At 21.8% G+C, this 23,987-nt stretch overlaps 2 protein-coding genes across 2 annotated transcripts; both read right to left on the bottom strand.

Moving 5' to 3' along the window:
• Nucleotides 1-7,414: 7,414 nt before the first annotated feature.
• On the bottom strand, nucleotides 7,415-15,194 carry LOC122501369 (glutaryl-CoA dehydrogenase, mitochondrial). Its single transcript, XM_043610765.1, has 8 exons — nucleotides 15,025-15,194; nucleotides 14,779-14,811; nucleotides 11,192-11,560; nucleotides 10,733-10,862; nucleotides 9,816-10,035; nucleotides 8,882-9,111; nucleotides 8,369-8,529; nucleotides 7,415-7,493 (listed from the first exon to the last, which is right to left on the bottom strand). The coding sequence occupies exons 1-8, from the start codon at nucleotides 15,089-15,091 to the stop codon at nucleotides 7,426-7,428; spliced, it is 1,278 nt and encodes a 425-aa protein (XP_043466700.1). The 5' UTR covers nucleotides 15,092-15,194; the 3' UTR covers nucleotides 7,415-7,425.
• Nucleotides 15,195-17,150: 1,956 nt separating this feature from the next.
• Nucleotides 17,151-21,740, bottom strand: LOC122501378 (signaling mucin HKR1-like). Its single transcript, XM_043610776.1, has 2 exons — nucleotides 20,753-21,740; nucleotides 17,151-17,836 (listed from the first exon to the last, which is right to left on the bottom strand). Exons 1-2 carry the CDS (start codon nucleotides 21,638-21,640, stop codon nucleotides 17,216-17,218), a joined length of 1,509 nt encoding a protein of 502 aa, XP_043466711.1. The 5' UTR covers nucleotides 21,641-21,740; the 3' UTR covers nucleotides 17,151-17,215.
• Between the last annotated feature and the right edge of the window lie 2,247 nt (nucleotides 21,741-23,987).

Here is a 23,987-nt window from a genome sequence, read left to right on the forward strand (position 1 = left end):
CTAATACTTTTTGGTCTTTAGCAATATTTTTGGTATTTACAAATATTTTTTTTATTTCTAAATACTTTTTGAGATTTATCAGTACTTTTTGTTATTTAAGAATAACTTTTGGTATTTATAAATACTTTTTTTATTTTTAAATACTTTGTGGTGTTTTTAAATACTCTTTGATAATTGCAAATAATTTTTTTATGTATAAATACTTTTTAGTATTTATAAATACATTTTTTTTTAGAAATACATTTTTTATTTATAAATACAAAAATAGAAACTAAAAACTCAAACATTCCCTACATCAATTTTATTAATTAAAAAAACATTCCTTTCTATTTAAACTTTAAACATTTTAAGAAACAATTGAAAATTTTGTTTACAAAAAAAAATAGTTTTAAGAATTTTTTCTACATTATTGACACAAATAGTCCAATTTTCGATGAATAAGTTTTTAATTATTTCTTTCTAATAATTTTTAAGTCCGTAATAAAACTTGGGTTCTCTAATCAATCCCGTAAATTTTCAGTCCCAAATGGTAATTAATTTAATTAAAAATTAAACAATATTTACAATTTAAAAAGAATTTATTTTCAGTTTCTTGCCTTTTGTGTAAATGTAAATTACCTCTTATGTAAATAAAAGGACATTTACCTTTCGTCTGTTTAATAAAAAAATAATAGAAGAAAATTAAATTAAAAGTACTAAAATTGAATAAAATAAAAACTAAAATTTAATAGAGAATGAAAAGAAAAGAAAAATGCAAGAAAACTTGTTTTCGAAAGAAAATTATGAAAATAACAATGAAAAAAATAATGAAAAAATATTTTTTAATATAAGACAGAAATTGAATTAATTATATTAAAAATTTTGTCATCTGGAAAAAAATTCTTCTAATAACAAATTTAATTGATTACTTTAATTAATTACACTAAAGATTTCCTCTAAATGAAAAAAAAAAATTATTATTAAAATTATTTAAAAAAATATCGACTTGATTAGAACCCAAGAAATTTACTACAAAAAAATTTTTTTCAATCAAACAATATTTAACGTTACTGAATAAAAAAAAAGTAGAATAAAATCTCTATTTCTATAAAAATAAATAGAATAAAATAGACAAAAAAAAAAAATTTCTATCAAGGAGAACGCGTCGTCTCGCATTCTATGCGCACTTAACAACACATTAAAAAATAAAAAAAGAAAAAGAACATATTAGACACTGAAAAAAAAACACGTGGCGTTAGCGTCTTTAATAAACTTGTATAATAATTTGTAAATACATATTAGTTGCGAAAAAGTTTATTATATATATTAAATTATTATTATTGCGATTATCGGATAACGATTATTATTAATATATGACTATAATTAATGCAAGTGTTTTTGTTAAGGAAAAAAAACTAAGAAATAGAGATAGAGGTACACAAATTAGGAGCGGTGAATTTCGTAAAACGTAAACGAAAAATACTGGTCACACCTAGGTAAAAAAAAAGCAACATGATGTAACAAATGGAGTATAGTATAATATATTAATAATAATGGTAAAAAAATATATATATATATATAAATATATATATATGAATATAAATATATAAATATGAGAAAGCGATTAATATATAGTACGAATTTTAGAGTTGAGACCGAAAGTGGCGGGAAAAAAAATGAGCCTTTGATTTTATGGCCCAATTAAACTACAAAATATATGACGACCTTTTTATCATGTATTTTCTTAATTAATCAATTGACTTTATTTAAAAAAGAAAATTTTTTTTTAAAAATCAAAAATTTTACGTACAAAAAGATTTTCGTGCAAAAAATAATTTTTTGGATACGATTAATTTTTTTTCGTACAAATAAATTTTTTACACAATTTATCACAGAAAATTTTATTAATTATGTAATTAATTAATATTAATTATGTAATTAATTAATATTAATTATGTAATTAATTAATATTAATTAGGTAATTAGTAAGATTTTCAATTAGTTGCACGGTGAAAATAGTGAATAATTTTTTGTGTAAACCAATTGGTTAATTGAATAAATAAATTAATTGGACAATTAGTTTGTTATACAGTTAATTAAGAAGACAATTAGTTTAATTATGTAATTAACCAAATGGAAATTTACTCAGGAATATTAAAAAATAATATTAATAAGGGAATAAATATCATTAACCTTAAAGTGTAATTAATTAAGTGGAAAATTAGTTAATTAATTACACAATTAATTCACTGTGCAATTAATTATCAATGCGGGAAATTACATTTGTAATTAATTAACTGGATAATTAATTAGTTATGAGCTTAATTCGTTATGTAATTAATTAATTGGATAATTAAATAATTGGATTATTAAATAATTGGATTGTTACATAATTGGATTATTAATTAACTGGATAATTATTGAGTTACGAGGTTAATTCGTTATCTAATTAATTAACTGAATAATTAAATAATTTAATTATTTCTTAAAAAAAATATTTTAACATATTTCAAAAAAATGGATAATTAATTAAATGGATAATTAATTAATTAGATAATTAATTAACTGGATAATTAATTAACTGTGTAATTAATTTACATTATAATTACATAACTGGATAAATAATTAACTGGATATATAATTGAGTGGATAGTTAATTAAATGGAAAAATAAATCACTAATTAAAATAATTAAAATAATCACTAATTGATTATGTGATTAATTAAATTTTCAATTAATTAGTTTCACGGTGAAAATAGTGTATAATTTTTTATGTAAAATCAATTTGTTGCTATTCAAAATGAAGTTAATTGATTAATTAATAAAAATGAATAAATAATCCGACTCAGAGAAAAATGATAATATATTTATATATATTATTAGGAAAAAGGCTTTGTAAAAAATCATCATTTGACAATTCTCTAATGTATGAAACTGTTAAGTTGCTGGTTTTTAGTGTGTGTGAGTGTATGTGTGTGTTTTTCTTTTTTTAAGCAAAAAAAAAAAATTTTTTTTAATTTAATTTTCCTTTATTGAAAACTAAATGAATAATTAAAAAAACGATTTTCTTCATTACAAAATTTTCTTTCTTACATTGACAATAATTTGGAATAAAAAACAATATTTACAACAATTAAATATAATTAATTGCATTTTGTGTAATTAATTAACTAATTAAAAAAAAATTTGAAAAACAAATTGTATTTTATTGTAATTAATTAATTAGTTTGAAATGTAATTAATTAATTAATTCGAAATACAATTATTTAATTAGTTGGAAATGTAATTAATTATATTTATTGTTTACACAATTATTGTGAAATTATGTCTTAATATTTGTTTTCTATCTAAATAATTATACATTCCAGTATGAAGTTTCGTTTTTTTTTTCTTATTCAATTAAAGAGAAAATTTTTTTTTTATTTCAAAGTACTTAAGTATACGTATTTTTTATTTATTCCACAGTATTTTATTTATAGGACTTGAATGGAAAATATTATTTTTTTTACCACATATTTTTATTGCGAGTGTTGAAAATTTATACTTTCGGTGCGGACAATTTTGATAAAAATTCTCAAGGTCTCGTAGAAATATAAATGCAAATTGTAAAAATCGAAGGTATATTTATATTGATACTTAACAGTAACACATATCCAACAGAATTAGGGAATAGCGATAACAGCTTAAAAAAAAGAAGAAAAATTTATCAGTTTCTTAAATTATTCTCAAAAATTGTGACCTGAAAGAAAAAGAAAAATATTTTTCTGTTTATTTTTGCTTTAATTTTTATTTTTATTTTTACTTCTGTTTTATTTGATTTTCACTTTTTCTCTTATGAGAAAATTAAAATAATTTAAGAAATTATTAAAAAAAATAATTTTTTTTAATAATTTATTAAATTATTTTAATTTTAATTTTCTTGTCTTATTTATTTTTTAAAAAATTATTTTGTTGAGGAATTCGTTTAATTATTTCGTTAAAAAATTTGTTTTTAATGACTTTTCTAATTTGTTTTAATGCTTTTTTTCCAGAAATTTTTTTATTCATTTCTTAAAAATATTTTTTTACAAAGTTTCTATTACAATAATAATTGTATTCGAAAATTTGTTTCTTACTCTTAATTTTGAATTTAATTTTTATTAATTTTGTATTTTTCTTTATTTTTCTATTTTCCATTTCTATTATTTTCATTTTTTCTTCTTTTTCCATTTTTCTTTCGACTAAATTTTTGTATACAAATTTTTTTCTCACATTCCAATGAAACATTCCATTACAAAAGAAAAGACGAGTTTTCAATGATGAAAATAAATTACTGTTCCTTCTCATTGTCACAGTTTTTGTGTGAAAAAATGTTTGAAATTACAAGTTGAGATTTAAAAGAAGTGGTATAATTTTTCTAGAAAGGAAAAAGCAAAAAAAGCAAAAAAAAAAAAAAATCAAGGAAAAAAGTTAGCTTCAATTGGCGTAAAATTGGGTCCAAACGATAATAAATAAAAGTGGCCATAAGAACAAATGCATCTCACCGTGTAATTTTCGAGCATTTTTTTTTCCTATAGAAAAATAATGATCACAATTGGAACAAAGAGATTAGTGAACATTTTTTGTAATCTAACTCGACAATATATTCGGATTAAAATGAAAACAGAGATTTTTCTCTAATTTGATAAAATTTTTGTCAGCTTTAAATATTGTTATTTGTTGTTAATAATTATTATTATTAATATAATTAATATTAGTATTATTAATAATAATAATAATTATTATTATTACTATTAACTATTATTATCAATAATTAATAATTAATATTTAATTAGTAAATAATAATAATTAATAAAATTTAATTTTTAATAATTGCTATTATTTGTTAATAATTTTTACAATTAATTATTATTAATAAAAAATATTCATAATTGAAATAGTTTTAATTAGAAACTGAAAGAGTTAATTAGAACAGTTTTAATTTTATTGAATAAAAATTACAATTTTATTGAAAAAATACTATTTTTCGAAAAAAAAAATTCACTTTTTTTGCCAAAGAATATTTTTAATCCGAATTGAAAATCGAGTTTGATGGAAAGAAAAAAAAGAAAACATTGATCGAAACGTTTAGTATCTGGTTTGTATCTTGTTTTAAGAGAAAACAGTGTAAACAAAAAGAAACAGTTCACACGACAATAAGATATCGATTAGTTGATTGATGGGGAATATATTGTAAAATACAAATACAAACCAAGTATACACTATTATATTTATTATATTAAACTGAAGTCGTCATAAGCGATGAGAGTAAGAACCAAAAAAAAAAATAAATAAATAAAATAAAATAAAAAAAAATGAATAAATAAAATAATAAACACGAATGCATGGAAAAAAATATGGTCTCTTTAATGGGGCTGTTATAGATATGATGTATTTAGTGAAAATGGCAACCAAAAAAAAAAAATGTTGAAAATGCAGCGTGCCATAAATTTATTAATTAATATTTAATGAAAAAAAGTACTAGAGCGCTATCGATCCTGAAAAATGATTGAAATGTTTTAGTACAATGCTTAATCGAAGAAAAAAAAAATTAACGTTATTATCACAAGAAAATACCAAAGGTTAATTAGCTCGTTCGTTTTTATAATAATTATTTATTATTATTATTTATTTATTTACAGTAGCCCCTAGAAGATGACATGGTCATGAAAAAAAAACTTGGTATTGAAAAAAAACCAGAATTCACCAAGAGAGAGACGTAAAAATTGCAAACAGTAAAATTTTCCAAAATATTTAATTCACAAATATTCAAATTGGGATTATTGTTCTTGTGGAAAACAAGAAAAAGAGAAATAAACAAAAAATTGTTAAATAGTTGAGAAAAAAAATTTCAATTGTAAAAAGACAATAATCCCAGTTTTGATAATAAAAAGGGGAAATGAATAAAAATTAGAAAATTTTCAAAATATTTTTTGAAGGGAGAAAATTTTCTGTTTATTGTAATTTATTTTCTCTCTCGGTGAATCGATTTTACGCCTGTGTAGGAAAAGAAAGTGAAAAGTTTGTAAATGTTGGAATCGAAGAATTTTTTTTTACACAAGAATTTTTTGTGAATAATAAAAATCAGTTTAGAAAATTTTTGTAAAAACTGAGGACAATTTGTGAAGCAAAAAAAAAAAAGAAGAAGGAAAAATAAGTCCTTGTACAAATAATTCCAGTAAAGTAGATTTTATTTTTCGGTATTATTTTTTTGTTTAGTATTCCTTCTTTTTAATATTCGTTTCTTCGTTTATTCTTTATTTTATTATTCGTTTTTTAATCAATTTTGGTATTTTTTTTGTATATTTTTGTATTTTTTTGTGTTCTTTTTGTATTTTTTTTGTAATATTCTTTATTTGTATTTTGTTTTTTTATCAAAGAAAAAAAATTCGATTTCAACATAATGTGTACCTATGTAATAGACACATTTATCTGACGATCAAGACGTGAACAATTGTAAACTATTGTAAACTACAATGTTACTACGTTTTACGAAGAGCTTATTGTAGCCGAGAATTATTATTAAACACAGTTTAAGTCTTAAAAAAAAGGTATTGAGTGTAGCACTAACTTCTTTACACTTTTGCACGAGACGTGTGTTGTACTTAATTAATTATCGATATGTATAATTAACGTTTTATTACTTAGCTACTACACTTAATTTATTTATTATTAAAAAAAACAAAAAAATGAAACAACAAGAAAAAGAGAGAAGAAAAATCGAGTCGATTGTGTTTGATGTCCTTGTTGTTGATTGCTTACTTCATTTCTTTTTTCGAATCTGCAAATGTGCAATTGACAATGTCTTTACGAATTGAGTAACGCGTCAGGAAAAGGCATCTTAAGAATATTTTTTTTTTCTAATTTGACATTTCCAACAGAGTTGAAGGAGTCGACGAGTCCTTTTTTCAAAAAAAAAAAAGAAAGGGAAATAATTTGAAAAAAAAGAAAATAATTTTTGAAAAAAGAAAAAAAATTGTTATTTAGAAGAAATTTTTTTTGTTTTGAAATTCCTTCCACTCTGTTGAATGAATGATCACTGTCGACATCGTTCCTCATTTTCGTTACATTCATGTGTGAAATAAAAAAAAATATAGGTACCTACTGTTAGGATAGATGTTCCTTTCTGTTTAATAAATTTTTATATTAAAATCGACGTTTTTCGTAATTTTATTTTTTTGCCATGATGGCAAATTTTTTTCCAAAAAAAAAAATACATTATTCTTAGGAAAAAGAAAAGTAGACGAAAATATCGTATATTTTAAAGAAAGAAAAATGTTTTATTCAAAGTATAAAAATATATGTACATTTTTTTTGAGGAAAATTCTTTGTTTTTTTTTTGTATATTTTTATTTTTTTGTAGGACAGAAATTCTTCTTTTTGATTTTTTTGTTTGGTGACTTTTCTATTTTTTTGGGGTTTATAAATTTATCCAGCAAAAGCGGGAATTCCAGTGATAGCTCTTCCAAGAATCAGGGCATGAATGTCATGTGTTCCTGCAAAAATAAAAAAAATAAAAAAATAATACATGGAAAAAATTTCCAATTGTTAAAATTCCATTTTTTTAATTTTCGTTTCTTATTTTCTGTTTTTCAAATTTACTTTTCAAATTTATTTATTAGATCTATTTTTCAAATTTAACTTTTAATTTCATTTTTCAAATTTAACTTTCAATTCAAATTTTTCGTTTCCAAATTTTTAGTCTTCGTTTTTTAATTTCTATTTTTAAAATTTTATTTCCTGAATTTCTATCTCATAAATTAACAATTTTATTTATTTGTCTCTTTTTAGTATCAACGAGCTTATAAAAATAAAAAAATTTTTTCAATTTCCATCTTTTTAATTTAAATTCCTTAATTTTTCATTTCTTAATTTTCGTATTTTAAATTTCATTATCTAAATTATTATCTTTTAAATTTACTTATTATTTACTTATTTATTTAGTATCAACGGCCATACAAAAATAAAAAACTTCTTTAAATTTCCATTTTCCAAATTTTAATTTTTTGAAATTACATTTTCTAAATTTGCATTTGTTAAAAAATTTATGAATTAAAAAATACTTCTTTAAATTATAAATTCTTCAAGTAAAAAAATATCTTGTGAAGTAAAACCTTTATTATAATTTTATTTTCTTTATTTTATTATATTTTATATTTTTTTATTCATTTTATTTTTTATTTTTATTATTCATTTTATTTTTTATTTCCAGTTCGAAAAAAATATTTTTATAAAATTGAATATTTTTTTTAGTTCAATTAGAAAATTTTTTTTTTAAATTAAGATTGTGGTGAATTAGTTAAGAAAACAAATAATTATTGTTTGGGGGAAAAAAATATTGAAGAATGTTATTGAAAAATTTTCAAGTTACCTTCGTAGGTGTTTACAGTTTCCAGATTCAGGAGATGTCTAATTATGTGGTATTCGTCAGAAATTCCGTTTCCGCCAAGCATATCTCTTGCATTTCGAGCAATATCCAATGCTTTTCCAGTCGAATTTCTTTTTATCATTGAAATCATTTCAGGTGTTGCTCTAAAAGAATTTTTTTCGTAATTTTTCAAATTACTCTTTTTTCTTTTTTCATTTGTTTCTATTTTGTAATATTGATTAAAAGAATAGAATTTCTTTTCAAAAAAAGAAAAAAAAATGGTAAATTTCTTCATTTTATTTTTATTGTTTCTATTATTTAAATTATTTTTCTATTATTTATTTAGTTATTCATTTATTGAAATATATAATTATACTATTTATTTACATTTTTATAATTTTTGGCCAAGGGCTGAATTTAGAAATAAAAAATAGTATCAAAAGTGGCATAAATTTAATTTCTCCACTTGAGAATTAGAAAAAAATAAAAAATCAATTGTTTAAAAAATTTACTAACTTATTTTCATCCTTTAGTCTTCCAACTTGAAGGCAGGCCTGCAACCCAATTGCAATTTCCGTCATCATATCTGCCATTTTTTTTTGTATAAGTTGATTTGCTGCTAAGGGCCGTTGAAATTGTTTTCTGTCCATTACATATTGTCTTGCCAATTTTAAACAAGATTCAGCAGCTCCCAATGCACCCCAAGCAATTCCGTAACGAGCATTGTTTAGACATCCAAAAGGACCCTTTTTTTAGAAGAAAAAAAAATAAATTGTTTACAAAATATTATTCACTAAATGAATTTTTTACACGATTTTTTAGAATATAAATTTTTGTTATCAATATTGCGAGATCTTTCAATTTTTTTAACGAAGTAAATTTTTCTTACAAACATTTCTTACGAAATACATTTTTTTTAATGAATATTCTTTATTAATATTTTTTAAGAAATAAATTTATTTTACAAATATTGCTCACGAAATGAATTTTTTTACTATAATATTTTTTATAAAATAAATTCTTTTTCGAATATTTTTTTAAAAATTAATTTATTTTATTTTACCTAATTTATTATTTGTTTTTTTTTATTGCTCCCGAAATGAATTTTTTTACTAATATTTTTTACGAAATAATCTTTTTACGAATATCTTTTAGAAAATAAATTCATTTTACAAATATTGCTCACAAAATGATTTTTTTTACTATAATATTTTTTATGAAATAAATTCTTTTTCGAATATCTTTTAGAAACTAAATTTATTTTACAATAATTTTGTTTACGAAATGAATTTTTTTACTAATATTTTTTACGAAATAAATTTTTTACATATATTTTTTATTAATATTTTTTTATTTTATTTTTTTTTATAAAATTCTCTAAATTTAAATTGAGAGAACCTGAGAAAATAAATTAAAATATCTGTACTATAAATAAAATTATTTTTATTACCTTGAGACCTTTTACAGTGGGAAATATATTTTCAACAGGAACCATAGCATCATCCATTAAAATCATTCCGGTTATTGAAGTTCTCAATGAGAATTTTCCATTAATTTTTGGAGTCTCAACTCGACCTTCATTTCCTTCTCTCTCAACGATAAACCCTCGAATTTCACCATCACATTTCGCCCAGACGATCATTATATCCGCTATTGGTGAATTTGTGATCCTATATATATAATAAAATCCAAATATGCGAAATAATAATAATAAAAGGATCAAGTATTTTTTTCATCAATGACAATTTGACCTCAATATCGATAGACGAAAAATACCACCGATTTCGAAAATGAAGGAAATATTTTTTTTTGTATTTGTCAAAATCACTAAATTCAATAAATTATTAAGAGAAAAAAAAATGAAATATTATTTGGGAAGGAAAATAAATATCAAAAAATAGAAGATATTGGAAAAAAAATTGGAATATGATTAAAAATTAAATGAAGAAAATACTTTTTTATGCAAAAATATTTTTAGAAAGAAAAAAAACTGATTGCAATTAAATTAACAAGAGAACATTTTTTTCTCATTTTGTATTTTTTTTCAATCTCTATAAATGATTTTTTTCAATTTAGTTTCGCTTTTCATTCATAAAATATTTATTAGGTACATTTATTTAAATCTCGATTTAAATTATTTAAAATAGTATTTTAATTTATACAAAATATGTAGTAAAATATTTTATTCTTTTAATTTTTTTTCGTTTATTTAGAGTAAAATATTTAAAAATTTATTTTTAAATTTAATTATTAAACAATTGAATCAAATTTAAATATTTTATATAATATATTTTTTTCTTTTTTATAATTATGGAATTAATTAAAAATTGCGAGGTCTAAAGAAACAAATTTTCCATAAATACTAACCATGTTTTGCTACCACTTAGTTTGTAATATTTTTTACTAGGATCGAGAATAGCTTTTGCTTCCATTGATCCTGGATCACTGCCATGATTTGGTTCAGTTAAACCGAAACAACCAATTAAATCACCAGCAACTGGAGTAATAAACAAAGAAGCAAAAAAAAATTTAGATTTTCTAAATTTTCTAAATTACGTCAAATTTAATTAAAATATACAATAAATAAATTTTATTATGAATTGACTTTTTGCTTTTGAATTAATTAAAATTTAATGAATGATAAATTAGTAGAAATTTTTTTTTACTGATTACCGGAACATGTACTTTATTATTATTAATTAATTAATCAATAATAATTATTTAGTATACAAATGGACTGATAAAATAAAAAAATAATTTTTTTTGTAATTTTTTTTAATAAAAGTAAAAAATTTCAGATTGCAAAGTAAATAAAAAAATACGTACTGAGAGATGGTAAATATTTCTTCTTTTGTTCCTCGCTGCCGTAAGAATAAATAGCACCCGCAACCAATGACGATTGAACGGAAAATGCTGACCGATAACCGCTGTCAATTTTTTCAACTTCCTTTGTTAAAAGACCATAGGTGACATTTGAGACACCAGCACCGCCATAATCCTTTATTGTACAACCAAGAACGCCCATTTTACCCAATTCCTTCATTATTGCTATATCGAAATATTCATTTCGATTCGCGTCAATTACACGTGGTAAGAGATTTTCTTTACAATAGACTCTAAATTGATCTCTCATCATTATTTCATCGGAATTTAATTGCGATTCCATATTTAATGGATCGTTCCATTTAAAAGCAACTGAAAACAAAAACAGGGGTAGAGTGAAATTACTTTTTAAATTATTTATATTTTTTTTTGTCAATTAATATTAATTTCAAAAATCAATTATTAAAACGAGAATTGACAGTTTTATCTCAACTTTGTTTTATATTTAGACAATTTTTCACTTTTTCATTTTTTACATTTATTCTATTGACAATTTAAAATTTTTTCTTATGTATTTTTTCCATACGAATAAATATTTCTTTTTTGTTTATTATTATTAATTATTATTATAATTTAATCACTTTTAATAATTAATATTTTGCATCAGTCTAAATATTTTTTTTGTTTCTACTAATTTTTTTTCTACTAAAACAATTAATTGTTAACTATTATTTTTTTCATATTCGTACAAATTTTTTCTTTTGGTATATTTTATAATAAATAAGTAGTTAATAAAATAATAAATAAACAGTAAATAAAATAATAAATAAATAGTAAATGAAATAATAAATAAATAAAAAATAATAAGTAAATAATAGTTTATTAATTGAGGCCTTGGATCCAATAACTCGCCCGACGCTCGAAGACACGCGCTAATACCAGTCGGGTAGCAGTGAGTGGCCCAGAGGCGCTCACTGCTCACTGACTGGCAGTCGCGCGTTCCTCCGAGCGTCGGGCGAGTTATTGGATCCAAGGCCTCAATTAATGATTTATAATTATTTTCTATCAGTAGAGACATTTTTTGGTTTATTGTGATTGTTAATTAATTATATTTATTAGTTAATAGACATTTTGCATCAGTAAATAAATAATAAATAAATAAATATCAGTGTAAATATTTTTTTTTGTTTACTGTCACTTACTAATTATTAATTAATAATAACAAAGCAAAAAAAAAATATCTACACTCTGATAGAAAATAAATATTTAATTAATAAATCAATTTTAAAAGAATAAAATTAATAGTTTATTTATATCAGTAAACCAAAAAATATATTTACATTGTTAGAAAATAAATATTAGTTAATGACGATAAACAAAAAAAGATATTCTAATAAAAATAAAAATTAGTTAACAATTAGTTACTAATACTAGACAAAAAAAATATTTACATTGTTGCATAATAAATATTAATTAAAAAATAATTAATTAATAACAAAAACCCACTGTCTATACAAATAGAAAATAAAAATTAATTGGCTATTAATTAGATATTTATTTTTTCAGTATATTTGCTTGTTAATATTTATTTGATTATTATAATAATAATATTTATTTTTATTTATTGTTAATATTTATTTTGAAGAGATTAAATTTTGTCAGAGTTGAAAATTTTTTTCTTCTTTTCGGAAATTTTTCATTTATATTCCAGATAAAAATTTGGTTTACTCTTGACTTTTATTGGTAAATTCAATTAATAAATAATTATTAATAGATTTTCTATTTGGAATTTTCTATTTGAAAAATACTAAAAAATTGAATTTGTTTTTTATATTAGATATTAGAAAAATACTGAAAAATTGAATTTGGTTTTTATGTTAGAAAATTCGTGCGAAGAAATTACAGAAACAGAAAACTTCTTTAACAACTTCAAAGAGTATTCTTTACTGCAGAGTATTGCCATCTATTAGGATCCACATACTTTTCTTATCAATGATCCGAAAAATAAATTTCTGTAATTTTTCTACTTTTTTTTTATTTTAATTTTTTGATTCGACTTTTTTTTTCTTCGTTTTTGTTTATTTAAGAAAATTTTTTTTAAATGTAGAAAGAGTTTTCTAAAGATTTATTAAAATTAGAAAAATATTTCTTCTCGAATGGTAAAAAAATATTTTACAGCTGAAAATATTTAAATATTTAAATATTTAAGAAAGAAGAGATTCCTCTTCTTTTTTAAAATTAAATAGGGGAACATAGTCTAGGTCGGCCACCTTTTTGACTTTTGTTTATAACTTTTTTTTAAAAATGAATTTGGACAATTGAAGTATATGGTTGGAAAGTCCTGTTTAATAGGAACATTTTTTCTGTACAAAGTAAATTGACAGGTTTAAAAATGAAAAAGTTATAAAGATTTAAAAAAAAAAAAATTTGTAGTCCAGGTTGGCCATTACAGTCAAGGTCGGCCATGTTTAAAATTCAAAGGGCATTAATCGTTAAAAAATAAAATAACATGTTTGGAGTTACGGAAAATTGATTCTTTATTGTTTACAGTTTGTAACTTAATGAAATAACAAAATAATAACAATAAACAATATAAAAAAATAAATATAAATAAAAAAAAGTTTTGCACTAAAATATTAATAAAATTAAATAAAAATATTAATAAGATGATCAATTATATTATGAGTTATACAGAATTGCAGTTTTTGCAAATGAAGTAGCTCGTCCTCAACTTTGCGCATTTTAAACACATAGTGGCCGACCTTGACAGTAAGTAACATTACCGAATTGTTGTAAACAAAAAGAAATACGTTTCGGGATTCGATTTTTTACTTTGTTTTCCTTTCAACCATGAGTCCCACAAATTTTCTGCATACTTGCCTTGACGATTCAATTTGTTTTTTATCTTTTATTAATGGTTTTTCACATTATGCACAAAACTTTTTTTCAGCTTTTTTTGTACCGACGTCACAGAAAACACAATTTTCGATTTTCCGAAAATGTAATTGAACAAAAAGTTAGGTTTCACTAAGACAAGCTACGACAAAAATGCGCGTAGGTGTCGCTAGTGAACTTGACAAAAAAACGCGAGTGGCCTACCTAGACAGTAGGCCAACCTTGACTACATTCCCCTATCTTCTTCGAGAAGAAAATTTAAATTATCGAAAAAAAATTTGATTTAAATTTAAATTTAAAAATTTTTATCAATGGAAGAATGTTGGTAAAAAAAATTTGGTAAGAAATAAAGAAAGTAAATAATAGTAAAAAATAAAAATTATAAATAGTAAATATTATAAAAAGTAAACAATACGAAAAGTAAAGAAATGCAAAAAAATTTTTTAATTTCGAAAAAAATTGGAAATATTCATATTTTTCGTTCGATAAAATTCTGGTTTGAAAAAGAAGCTATGTAAAATAAAGAAGAAAACTTCTTTAACGACTTTTTGAAGATATCTTCACTGCAGAGTGTCCCCATCTACGTGAACTTTTTTCTCGAATGAAATCAACAGATAAGCGTTTTCTTTAAAAATTCCCTTCTTTAGAAATAAACAATAAAGCAATGATTATACAATAAATATACAAATAATTACCTTTTTCTCGTGAACAGGACGAAATGGAAAATTCTAATTTTAATTTCATTGTAAGGAAAAGTAAATTTTTCTATCAAAAACAAAATTTTTTTTTTCTACATGATAAATGTATATTTTGAAGTGGCATGACGAAAGAAATCTTCCCAAGACTATGTGTAAACACAAAATTTGCAATTTCTCGTTCATTTTTATTTATTTTAATTCAAATTGTTTCGAAATTTAATTAATTTCAAAATAAAAGGATACGTTTGCTTGAAATTGATTTTGCATAATTTGATAGTGGTGAGAGAAATTTTTTTACATGAACTGACATTTTTCCCTTTTTTTTCTTTTTCTCTGATATATAGAAATTAAACTTATCGTTCGTTGCTTTCCGTTCACAAACACCGCACACCGTACAATCGAAAACTGAAACTAAAATCCCTCCACAAACATTTACCCGAGAGCTGTGTGACTTCTTATCACGTGATCTTTAACACCGATATATTCTTGTATTATTGGAGAAAAAAAAATAAATTTATCTCAAAAAAATTTTTTTTTACGTGCGGAAAGTTAAATTTTTGGAAAGGAAAAATTATTTTGCAAAATTTTTGAATAGAAGACAGAATCTTTTGGATATTTTATTATTTTTTCTTCTCTGTATAAACCTTTTTTTGGGGAAATTTTTAATTTTATAAAATTAGATTTTTTGGATTCTTTCTTTATAGCGAAAAATTCTTTCAAAAAATGTACGATAGAAACTTGAATCTTTCGGAATTTTTGTTTCACTTTCTACACTGAAATTTCTTTTTGCAAAATTTTCAAGTTTAGAGAAAACTTAATTTTTTAATGGAAAAAAATATTTTTGCAATTTTTACATACATTGCAGAATTTTTTGAACGTTTAAATACGAGCCAAAAATGTAAAATTTGGCTATTTTTGACAAAATTCAAATAAAAAAAAAAATTCATGAATACCACGCTCAATTTCAAAATAATGTATTAATGAATTATTTATTTATTGATGTAGAATAAAAAAAATATAGTTTTGATCTTCGGGAAAAGAATTATTAATCGTATAATTTGCAATAAAGGTTTTTCAATAATTAAAATTAAAACAAAAAGAAAACGTGTATTTTTTTTCTAATAAATACAAACTTCACAAATTTTTATTTTCTTACAATACTTTTTACAATTTTTTTTTTTTGTAAGTGCTCCATATTTTCATTAAATTGAATTAACAAGGGGAAAATAAATAAATATTTTAATAAATTACTACAGTAAACTTAGGATTGCAATTAATTTGTCAATAATCAGATAATTATTGTCAATAATGCATGTAGTTAAAAAATTATTTTTCAAAATTATAACAATAATTAAGCTTGAAAATTGTTAATTTTGAAAAACCATAATTATGTTTCACAAAAATTATAATTATAGTTTAGCTTCAAAGTTGAAATAATAATTATGTTTCACAAAAATTAAAACAATAGTTTAGCTTTAAAATTTTAACAATAATTATGTTTCAAAATTAGAACTATAATTAAGCTTCAAAATTGTAACAATAATTATGTTTTTAAAAAATTATAATAAATAATTTAGCTTTAAAATTGCGACAATAATTATGTTTCAAAATTACAATTGAAATTCAGCTTCAGAATTGTATCAATAATTATGTTTCTAAATAACAACAATAATTTTGTTTCAAAATTGCTTAAAAATCGAAAATTTCAAAATTGAAACAATAATTAAGCATAAAAATGGTAAAGCTTCAAAATTGTAACAATAATTATGTTTCAAAATGAAAGCAATAAAAACAATAGTTTAGCTTCAAAATTACATCAAAATCAAAGGCTTTAAAATTGTAACAATAATCAAACATAAAATAATAAAGAAGGTTTAAAATTACAACAATAATTATGTTTCAAAGTTACAATAAAAATTTAGCTTCAAAATTGCGCCAATAATTATGTTTCAAAATTACCACAATAATTTAGCTTCACCATTGAAAGAATAATTAAGCATAACAATAATAATGAAGCTTCAAAATTGTAACAATAATTATGTTTCAAAATTAAAGCAATTCCAACATTATAATTTAGCTTCAACATACAAACAGAATTGTTTTAATGTTGATGCTAAATTATTGTTATGTTAAAGCTAAAACAATTGTTTTAATGTTGAAGCTAAATTATTGTTGTAATTGCTTATTAAGCATTAAAACAATAATGAAGCTTCAAAATCGAAACAATAATTAAGCAAAAAATAACAATAAAGCTTTAAAATTGTTAGAATGCTCTAAAATTAAAGCTGTAATTAAATTCCAAAAAACAGTGCAAAAACCAGATTAATTAAAGATCGTTGCTACTTATAATTAAGGCAAGACAATATATCTAAAATTAAAATTTTCTTTTTATTATCTACAAGAACTTTGTTGATCCACCAAAAAAAAATTTCTTCTATTGCTGTTTCTTCATCACATCAGATTGCTTCTCACCAATTCCCTTTCCATCCTGAGATCTCTTTTGCTGATTCTTAACAGGCATTTGAGACGAATTTGAAATTAATTGCGACGAATTTTGTATTGCTTCATTGTCGGAATTTAATTCATCGAGTGTTCTATAGTAGCGTGGACCTTGAATGAGTCCTTGGGGAAAATTATTTAATGCCCTCATTTGCTCCTGTTGTGTTTGTTGCTGTTGTGGTTGTATGTATTGTCTACTGATTTGTGGTGTTGAAATTGCTGCAGAAATTTCAAGAGGTTTTATGATAATACCACCACCTCCGCTTCTTGGCAATTGTGTTGCAGCAATATTTGTTGTTGCTGCTGATGAATCACCAAAATTTGTTGCTACTCGATAAACTGGTGCTAGGCCAACAACAGCTGGTTTCGATGTTATCAATCGATATGTTGGTGCAATTGGTTGTAAGTTAATTGCTGTTCTTGCTGATGATGCTTGTGATGATGGATTCTCGGCTTCTAAGGTTGGGGATGATTCAACGGCAACTGCTTCGCTTGGTAGACTTGCGGCAACTGTTGGGACAATATTTAGTGCTTCTGTTGGGGTTACTGTTGATTCCTGTAAAATGAACAAACAAGATTTTTTTGTTATTTTGAGAGATTATTTATTTTAGCTTTTATTTTCTTCATCTTTCCAAAATAAAATCAAAATGTTTCAAATATTTTTAAAAACTTCATTTTTGAGTTTGATATTTTTAAAATTGTTTGAAATTTTAAAAATAACAGAGTTTCCCATGGGAAATTTAATGAATTCTCAAAAACTTTTCTGAAAATTTGTAAAAATAATTGATTTAGAAAAAAATTTAATTATAAAATTTCTAAAAAATAAAATTGAATTTTAGGGAGACTATTGTAGCAATATATAGTAATTTATAGAAATAATTGAATATCAAAAGGTTTAAAATTAAAAGTTTTTGAAAATTTCACATAAAGACATAATATTTTAATCTTAAACAAAAGTAATTGATAAAATTTTGAGTAATTGCAATTGAAAATTCCCAAAAATAATTGAATTTTAGAAGAAATACGATTGTAATTTAAATAATATAAATAAACCATTTTTTAAAGATAAATTATAATTTTTGTTCTTCATATTTTTATGATTATAATAATGAATGTAATAATTATTAATCACTATCGTAAATGTTACTGTTCCATTTATTATTTTGAAAATGAAAAAATTGTATACTTTCAAATATAAACATTAATTTTTGAATAATTTCAGATTCAAAATTTTAAAAATTCATCTATCAACTACATAATTAACTATTCTTGTTTATTATTTTCAAAAATTTAAATAAAACATTCTTTGGAAGAATTTAATTATTTTTATAAACAATAAAATTCATCGCTGGAATTCAATTATTTTCAAAACAATTTTAATAAAATTTCAAGTTTTAATAAAAGTCAAGTTATTTTAAAAAAAGGTCCGTAAAGTCCATAATTTGATTAAAAAAGGACAAAAAGTTCGTAAATTGTACGATATTTGGACAATTTTAGAAAAATTACAATTGATTGCAGAAATTCAAAAAAAAATTTTATTATTATGTTTAAATACAACAAAATTTGTGCCAGAAATTAAATTATTAAATTAAAAAAATAAATTCAATTATTTCCCGAAATTTTAATAAAATTCTTTGCAAAATACAATTATTTTTTAAAGTAATAAAATTATTCGCAGAAATCCAATTATTTTCAGAAATTTTAATTAAACTCTTAGAAAGAATTCAATTATTTTCAAAAATTGTAAAATTCTATGTTAAATTCAATTATTTTTAAAAGTAGTAAAATTCTTTGTGGAAATTTAATTATTTTTAGAAATTTTAATAAAATTCTTTGCAAAATTTCAATTATTTTCGAAGGTAATAAAATTATTCGCAGAAATTCAATTATTTTCAGAAATTTTAATCAAACTCTTAGAAAGAATTCAATTATTTTCAAAAATTGTAAAATTCTATGTTAAATACAATTATTTTTAAAAGTAGTAAAATTCTTTGTAGAAATTAAATTATTTTCAGAAATTTTAATAAAATTCTTTGCAAAATTTCAATTATTTTCGAAGGTAATAAAATTAATCACAGAAATTCAATTATTTTCAGAAATTTTAATCAAACTCTTAGAAAGAATTCAATTATTTTTAAAAATTGTAAAATTCTATGTTAAATTCAATTATTTTTAAAAGTAGTAAAATTCTTTGTGGAAATTAAATTATTTTCAGAAATTTTAATAAAATTCTTTGCAAAATTTCAATTATTTTCGAAGGTAATAAAATTATTCGCAGAAATTCAATTATTTTCAGAAATTTTAATCAAACTCTTAGAAAGAATTCAATTATTTTCAAAAATTGTAAAATTCTATGTTAAATTCAATTATTTTTAAAAGTAGTAAAATTCTTTGCAAGAAATTAAATTATTTTCAGAAATTTTAATAAAATTCTCTGCAAAATTTCAATTATTTTCGAAGGTAATAAAATTCTAAGCAGAAATTTTATTATGTTAAAAAATTTTAATAAAATTCTTGGAAAGAATTCAATTATTTAAAAAAGTATTAAAATTCTTTGCAGAAATTAAATTATTTTCAGAAATTTTAATAAAATTCTTTGCAAAATTTCAATTATTTTCGAAGGTAATAAAATTTTTAGTAGAAATTTAATTATGTTTAAAAATTTTTTAAAAATTCTTGGAAAGAATCCAATTATTTTAAAAAGTAGTTAAAGTCTTTGCAAAATTTCAATTATTTTCAAAGGTAATAAAATTCTTTTCAAAAATTCAATTATTTTCAGAAATTTAAATAAATTTCTTCGAAAGAATTCAATTATTTTTAAAAGTAATAAAATTCTTAGCTGAAATTCAATTATGTTCAAAAATCTTTAGAAAATTTTCGTCAAAATTTCAATTATTTTCAAAGTTTTCCTCAATTTAATTAATGATATTCAATATCTATTATTTTACATAAAATAATTAAAATTTGACAGAAATCTAATAAAAATTGATTTTCATTTCATAAAAATTAATTTCAGTTAAAATTTTAGATAATAATTGAATATTAAAAGCAATATAGCGTGAATTCTTAGAAATAATTAAATTAATAAATTTTGAATTAATAAACATTATTAATTGAATTAATAATTTTTTTAAAAAAATGGAATTGAATTTTTTTTTTATTATTTGAAGTTTTTATATTCTAATATATATTTAATTGAAGAATTTACGAATAATTGAAATTAAAAATTTTAAAAATATTTTTTATAAAGCTAAAATGTGTACCCGCAGTTATCATCAACCAGTTAATTTTTTAAAATTTGATGTAAAAAAAAATATTTACAAAATATAATTTTCAAAAATTAAATGAGTGCCGATAACCGGATGGCAATTTCAGCTTAATGCCCTAAAATTGATTTGAAGTTTGTAGAAAAAAAGTTAGAAACAAACTCGAATTAATATTAATTTAAATTCTTCAAAAATTATTAACTCACCGTTGGTTGGTTGCTTCTTCCAAACGTTGAACCAATATAATAAGGATAACGACCAGAAATCGGCGTCAATTTACAGTGACATTGTCGAATCATTGAATAGGGCCAAGTTCTTTCCGCACCAGAATTTGGATAATTCTCAGGATCGTATGGCGAACGGATGACGTAGTTTCCTGAATTGTAGTCCGGATTCGAGGGATTTGTGGTGTAGTACGGAAGGGAATAAATCTGTTGATTTGGATTCGTACCATAGTTCGAAGGATTCGTTCCTGGATATTGAAGAGTTGTTGGTTGTGTACCGTACAAGTTTCCTGATCCATAAGGTGATGAGGGATCGTACAAAGAAGATGGATACAAAGAAGATGGATCATAAGAATTTGGAGACGATGAGGGATAAGGAGAATTCGAAGGAGATGAACCTGAAGGATCGTAAATTGATGGATTTAAATAAAATGGTGACGATGATGGTGATGTTAAATAATTCGATGGAGAAGTCAAATAACTCGTTGGAGAAGTTAAATAATTGTTTGGTGAGGAATTATCGTCGCGTTGTCCCAATAAACCATAAGGATATCCATTGTCATCACAAACATAGAGCGTTGGCGTTGGTCTATTGAATTCCATGCAAATTTTCATTGGCCGTGTTGTAGGTCCTCTTATCACCTGACACGATTTTTTCTCACGTTCAACTTTCTCCAAATCCTTTCCCAAATCCTTCTCCAAATCAAAATCCAATTTCTTCTCCTCCTCACTTTTCGCTGATAATTCCGTTTTTGTATCGCGTTTAATCAATTTGTCAATTTTTATCTCCTTCTTCTCCACGAGACTCTTCGCAAAAACTAATTCCCCAACAAGAACAATTCCCAAGAGGCAAAAAATTAAAATCTTCATTTTTTGAACTGAAGAATAAAATTAGTTGAAACAAAAAAAAAATGTAAAATTGATACAAAATTAATTTTTTGGATATAAAATTTGCAATACGAGATCACAATCGTAACTGAATGTTCTTAGACGAGAAAAGTGTATTTATAAAAAAAGAGAGTGAGAAGAAAAAGAATAATTGTAGGGGGAGAATTTCTTCTCTTTCGCAATGAGAATAAAATTGAATATGTAATGCTGTGTAATTCTATAATTGCTGATGATATGATATATTGCAAGCAATTGTAAGAATTTTTTCTTTTCGTTCACTTTTATTGCACTCATTTTAATTCAGGGGAAAATTTCTTTTCAATTTCACTTCGATAATTAATTTATTGTATGAAAATCTTGGAATTATTGTTATTATTATAAATTTCATGTAAATAACAATATTTTGTAAATATATTTTGACGAGACAATAAAACGCATAAAAAATTATGGTGAATATCAGGGTTTAGAATGAATTTTCGTAATTGGAATAAGTTCAACACTTATTTTTTCTTTCTCTCAAATTTATTGATTCGACAAAAAAGAAGGGGGAAAAATTCATTAAATGGAAATTCAATAATCGAATCATAATTTATTAACACGTAATTACTTAATATTTCCTATTTTTTTATTTTTTTTATTTTGTCTAAAAAAATTACACAATACATGTTAAATAAATTAATTACAAAATTACGTTTTTCAGAAAAAAATAATAATTACTTTGTTTTTTGAGATAAAATGTTATTTTAGTTTCTAATTTTTGAAAAAATTAAAAAACAGTGTATTGTTTATTTAAAAAAATACTTTATTGTTGCAGTAAATTTTTGATAAAATAAAAAAAAATTATTTTGTTTTTATTTAAATAAATTATTTATTTTTATTTCGTTTCGATTTTTTTTTTCAAATATTTGGTTTATTTGAAAAACACTTTATTGTTGCCAAACGTACGTTTTTGATAAAATAAAAAGTCGATTTTATTTTCATTCAAAAAATATTGTTTCGAAATTTTTGCGGAAATTTAAAATTGAAGAAAATTTATTTTAAGGAAAATAAAAAACAAAAATTGATTTGTATTTCTTTTATTGTAGATATGATGAATGGAATTTGATGGATTAATGATGATAATAATAATAATAATGTAATCAAATTATTTCGATGCTCTCTATAAATATTCTGGGAATACAGAAAAATTTGCAGTACCTTGCAATTTAATGAGACACATATGCAAATGTCTTAATCGTTTCCAATGCGATAATTGTAATATTCCTTTTATTTCAATCGTCATAATGATAATTATATAATGATAATATATAATATCGATTCGAAAAAATTGTAACAAAAAAAACATTTTTAATCTAATTATTTCAATATTGTTATTATATTATTACTTTTCTTTATTTTTTCTGCATTTTTATATTTTATATTTTTCCTCTTTTTAATATTTCTCTCATATTTTAGTCAAGAAAATCGAAATGTTTTTACAAATTAAACAAAAATTTGTTCATCTATTTTTATATTTTTACTTCTTCTTATTATTAAAAGCACTGAATGATGAGAAAAATGAAGACGTTAATTAATTATAAATTCATTAATAATAATTAAACAATAATTATTAAGTAGTAATTCGTAATTAGTAATTAATTAGTATTTAAAATACAAAATTAATTTGCGCTCAAAAAAAAAAAAAAATAGTAAAAACATGTTAAAATTTTTGTAAATAATTATTATTATTAGTAATTAGTAATTAAAGTAGAAAATTGCTCAAAATTTTCGCTCAAAAAAAATAGTAAAAACATGTTAAAATTTTTGTAAATAATTATTATTATTTGCTCATATAATGTAGGTATATTTTTATATAATGGTAAAATTAATATTCAAATAACAATAGTCAGAGATATTAACAATTAATTATAGTAATAATTCACAATTATGACAATGATCACAATGATACAATAAAATAAAAATTTTTTTCCGTCAGTACAATAAAAAAAAATTTCACGGAAGATTTTTTTTTTTGGTAAATAAATTCCCCAAATCCGAATTAGTTTATTTTTATAATAAAACAAATAATTTTTTCGATTTTTTATTTTTTATAGAAAGAAATAGAATTCGTTTTACAAAAAAAATAAATTATATTTTTTTAATTTATAAACACATTTTATAAGCATAGTAAATAATAATTAGAATACAATTAATTATTGTATAGAAATAAATTAATATAATGATAAAAATTTTTACTTACACATGTAAATAAATAAATAAATAAATAAATAATAATACAAAATACAAAAAAAAACTGATGAAAATTCAGAAAAAGAGATTTGTATAAAAA

This window comes from Leptopilina heterotoma, unplaced genomic scaffold, assembly GCF_015476425.1.
Source record: "Leptopilina heterotoma isolate Lh14 unplaced genomic scaffold, ASM1547642v1 Lhet_209, whole genome shotgun sequence".
In the NCBI taxonomy this organism is placed as follows: Eukaryota; Metazoa; Arthropoda; class Insecta; order Hymenoptera; family Figitidae; genus Leptopilina; species Leptopilina heterotoma.

What these genes read in the sequence shown, in the direction of transcription:
- LOC122501378 (XM_043610776.1), bottom strand. Translation starts at nt 21,640, where the DNA reads ATGAAGATTTTAATTTTTTGCCTCTTGGGAATTGTTCTTGTTGGGGAA. An exon ending in GAAGAAGCAACCAACCAACG is followed by an intron (nt 17,837 to 20,752) that starts GTGAGTTAATAA and finishes TTCATTTTACAG; the next exon opens with GAATCAACAGTAACCCCAAC.
- LOC122501369 (XM_043610765.1), bottom strand. Translation starts at nt 15,091, where the DNA reads ATGTCAGTTCATGTAAAAAAATTTCTCTCACCACTATCAAATTATGCA. An exon ending in CTAAGTGGTAGCAAAACATG is followed by an intron (nt 10,036 to 10,732) that starts GTTAGTATTTAT and finishes TTATATATATAG; the next exon opens with GATCACAAATTCACCAATAG. An exon ending in AACTGTAAACACCTACGAAG is followed by an intron (nt 7,494 to 8,368) that starts GTAACTTGAAAA and finishes TTATTTTTGCAG; the next exon opens with GAACACATGACATTCATGCC.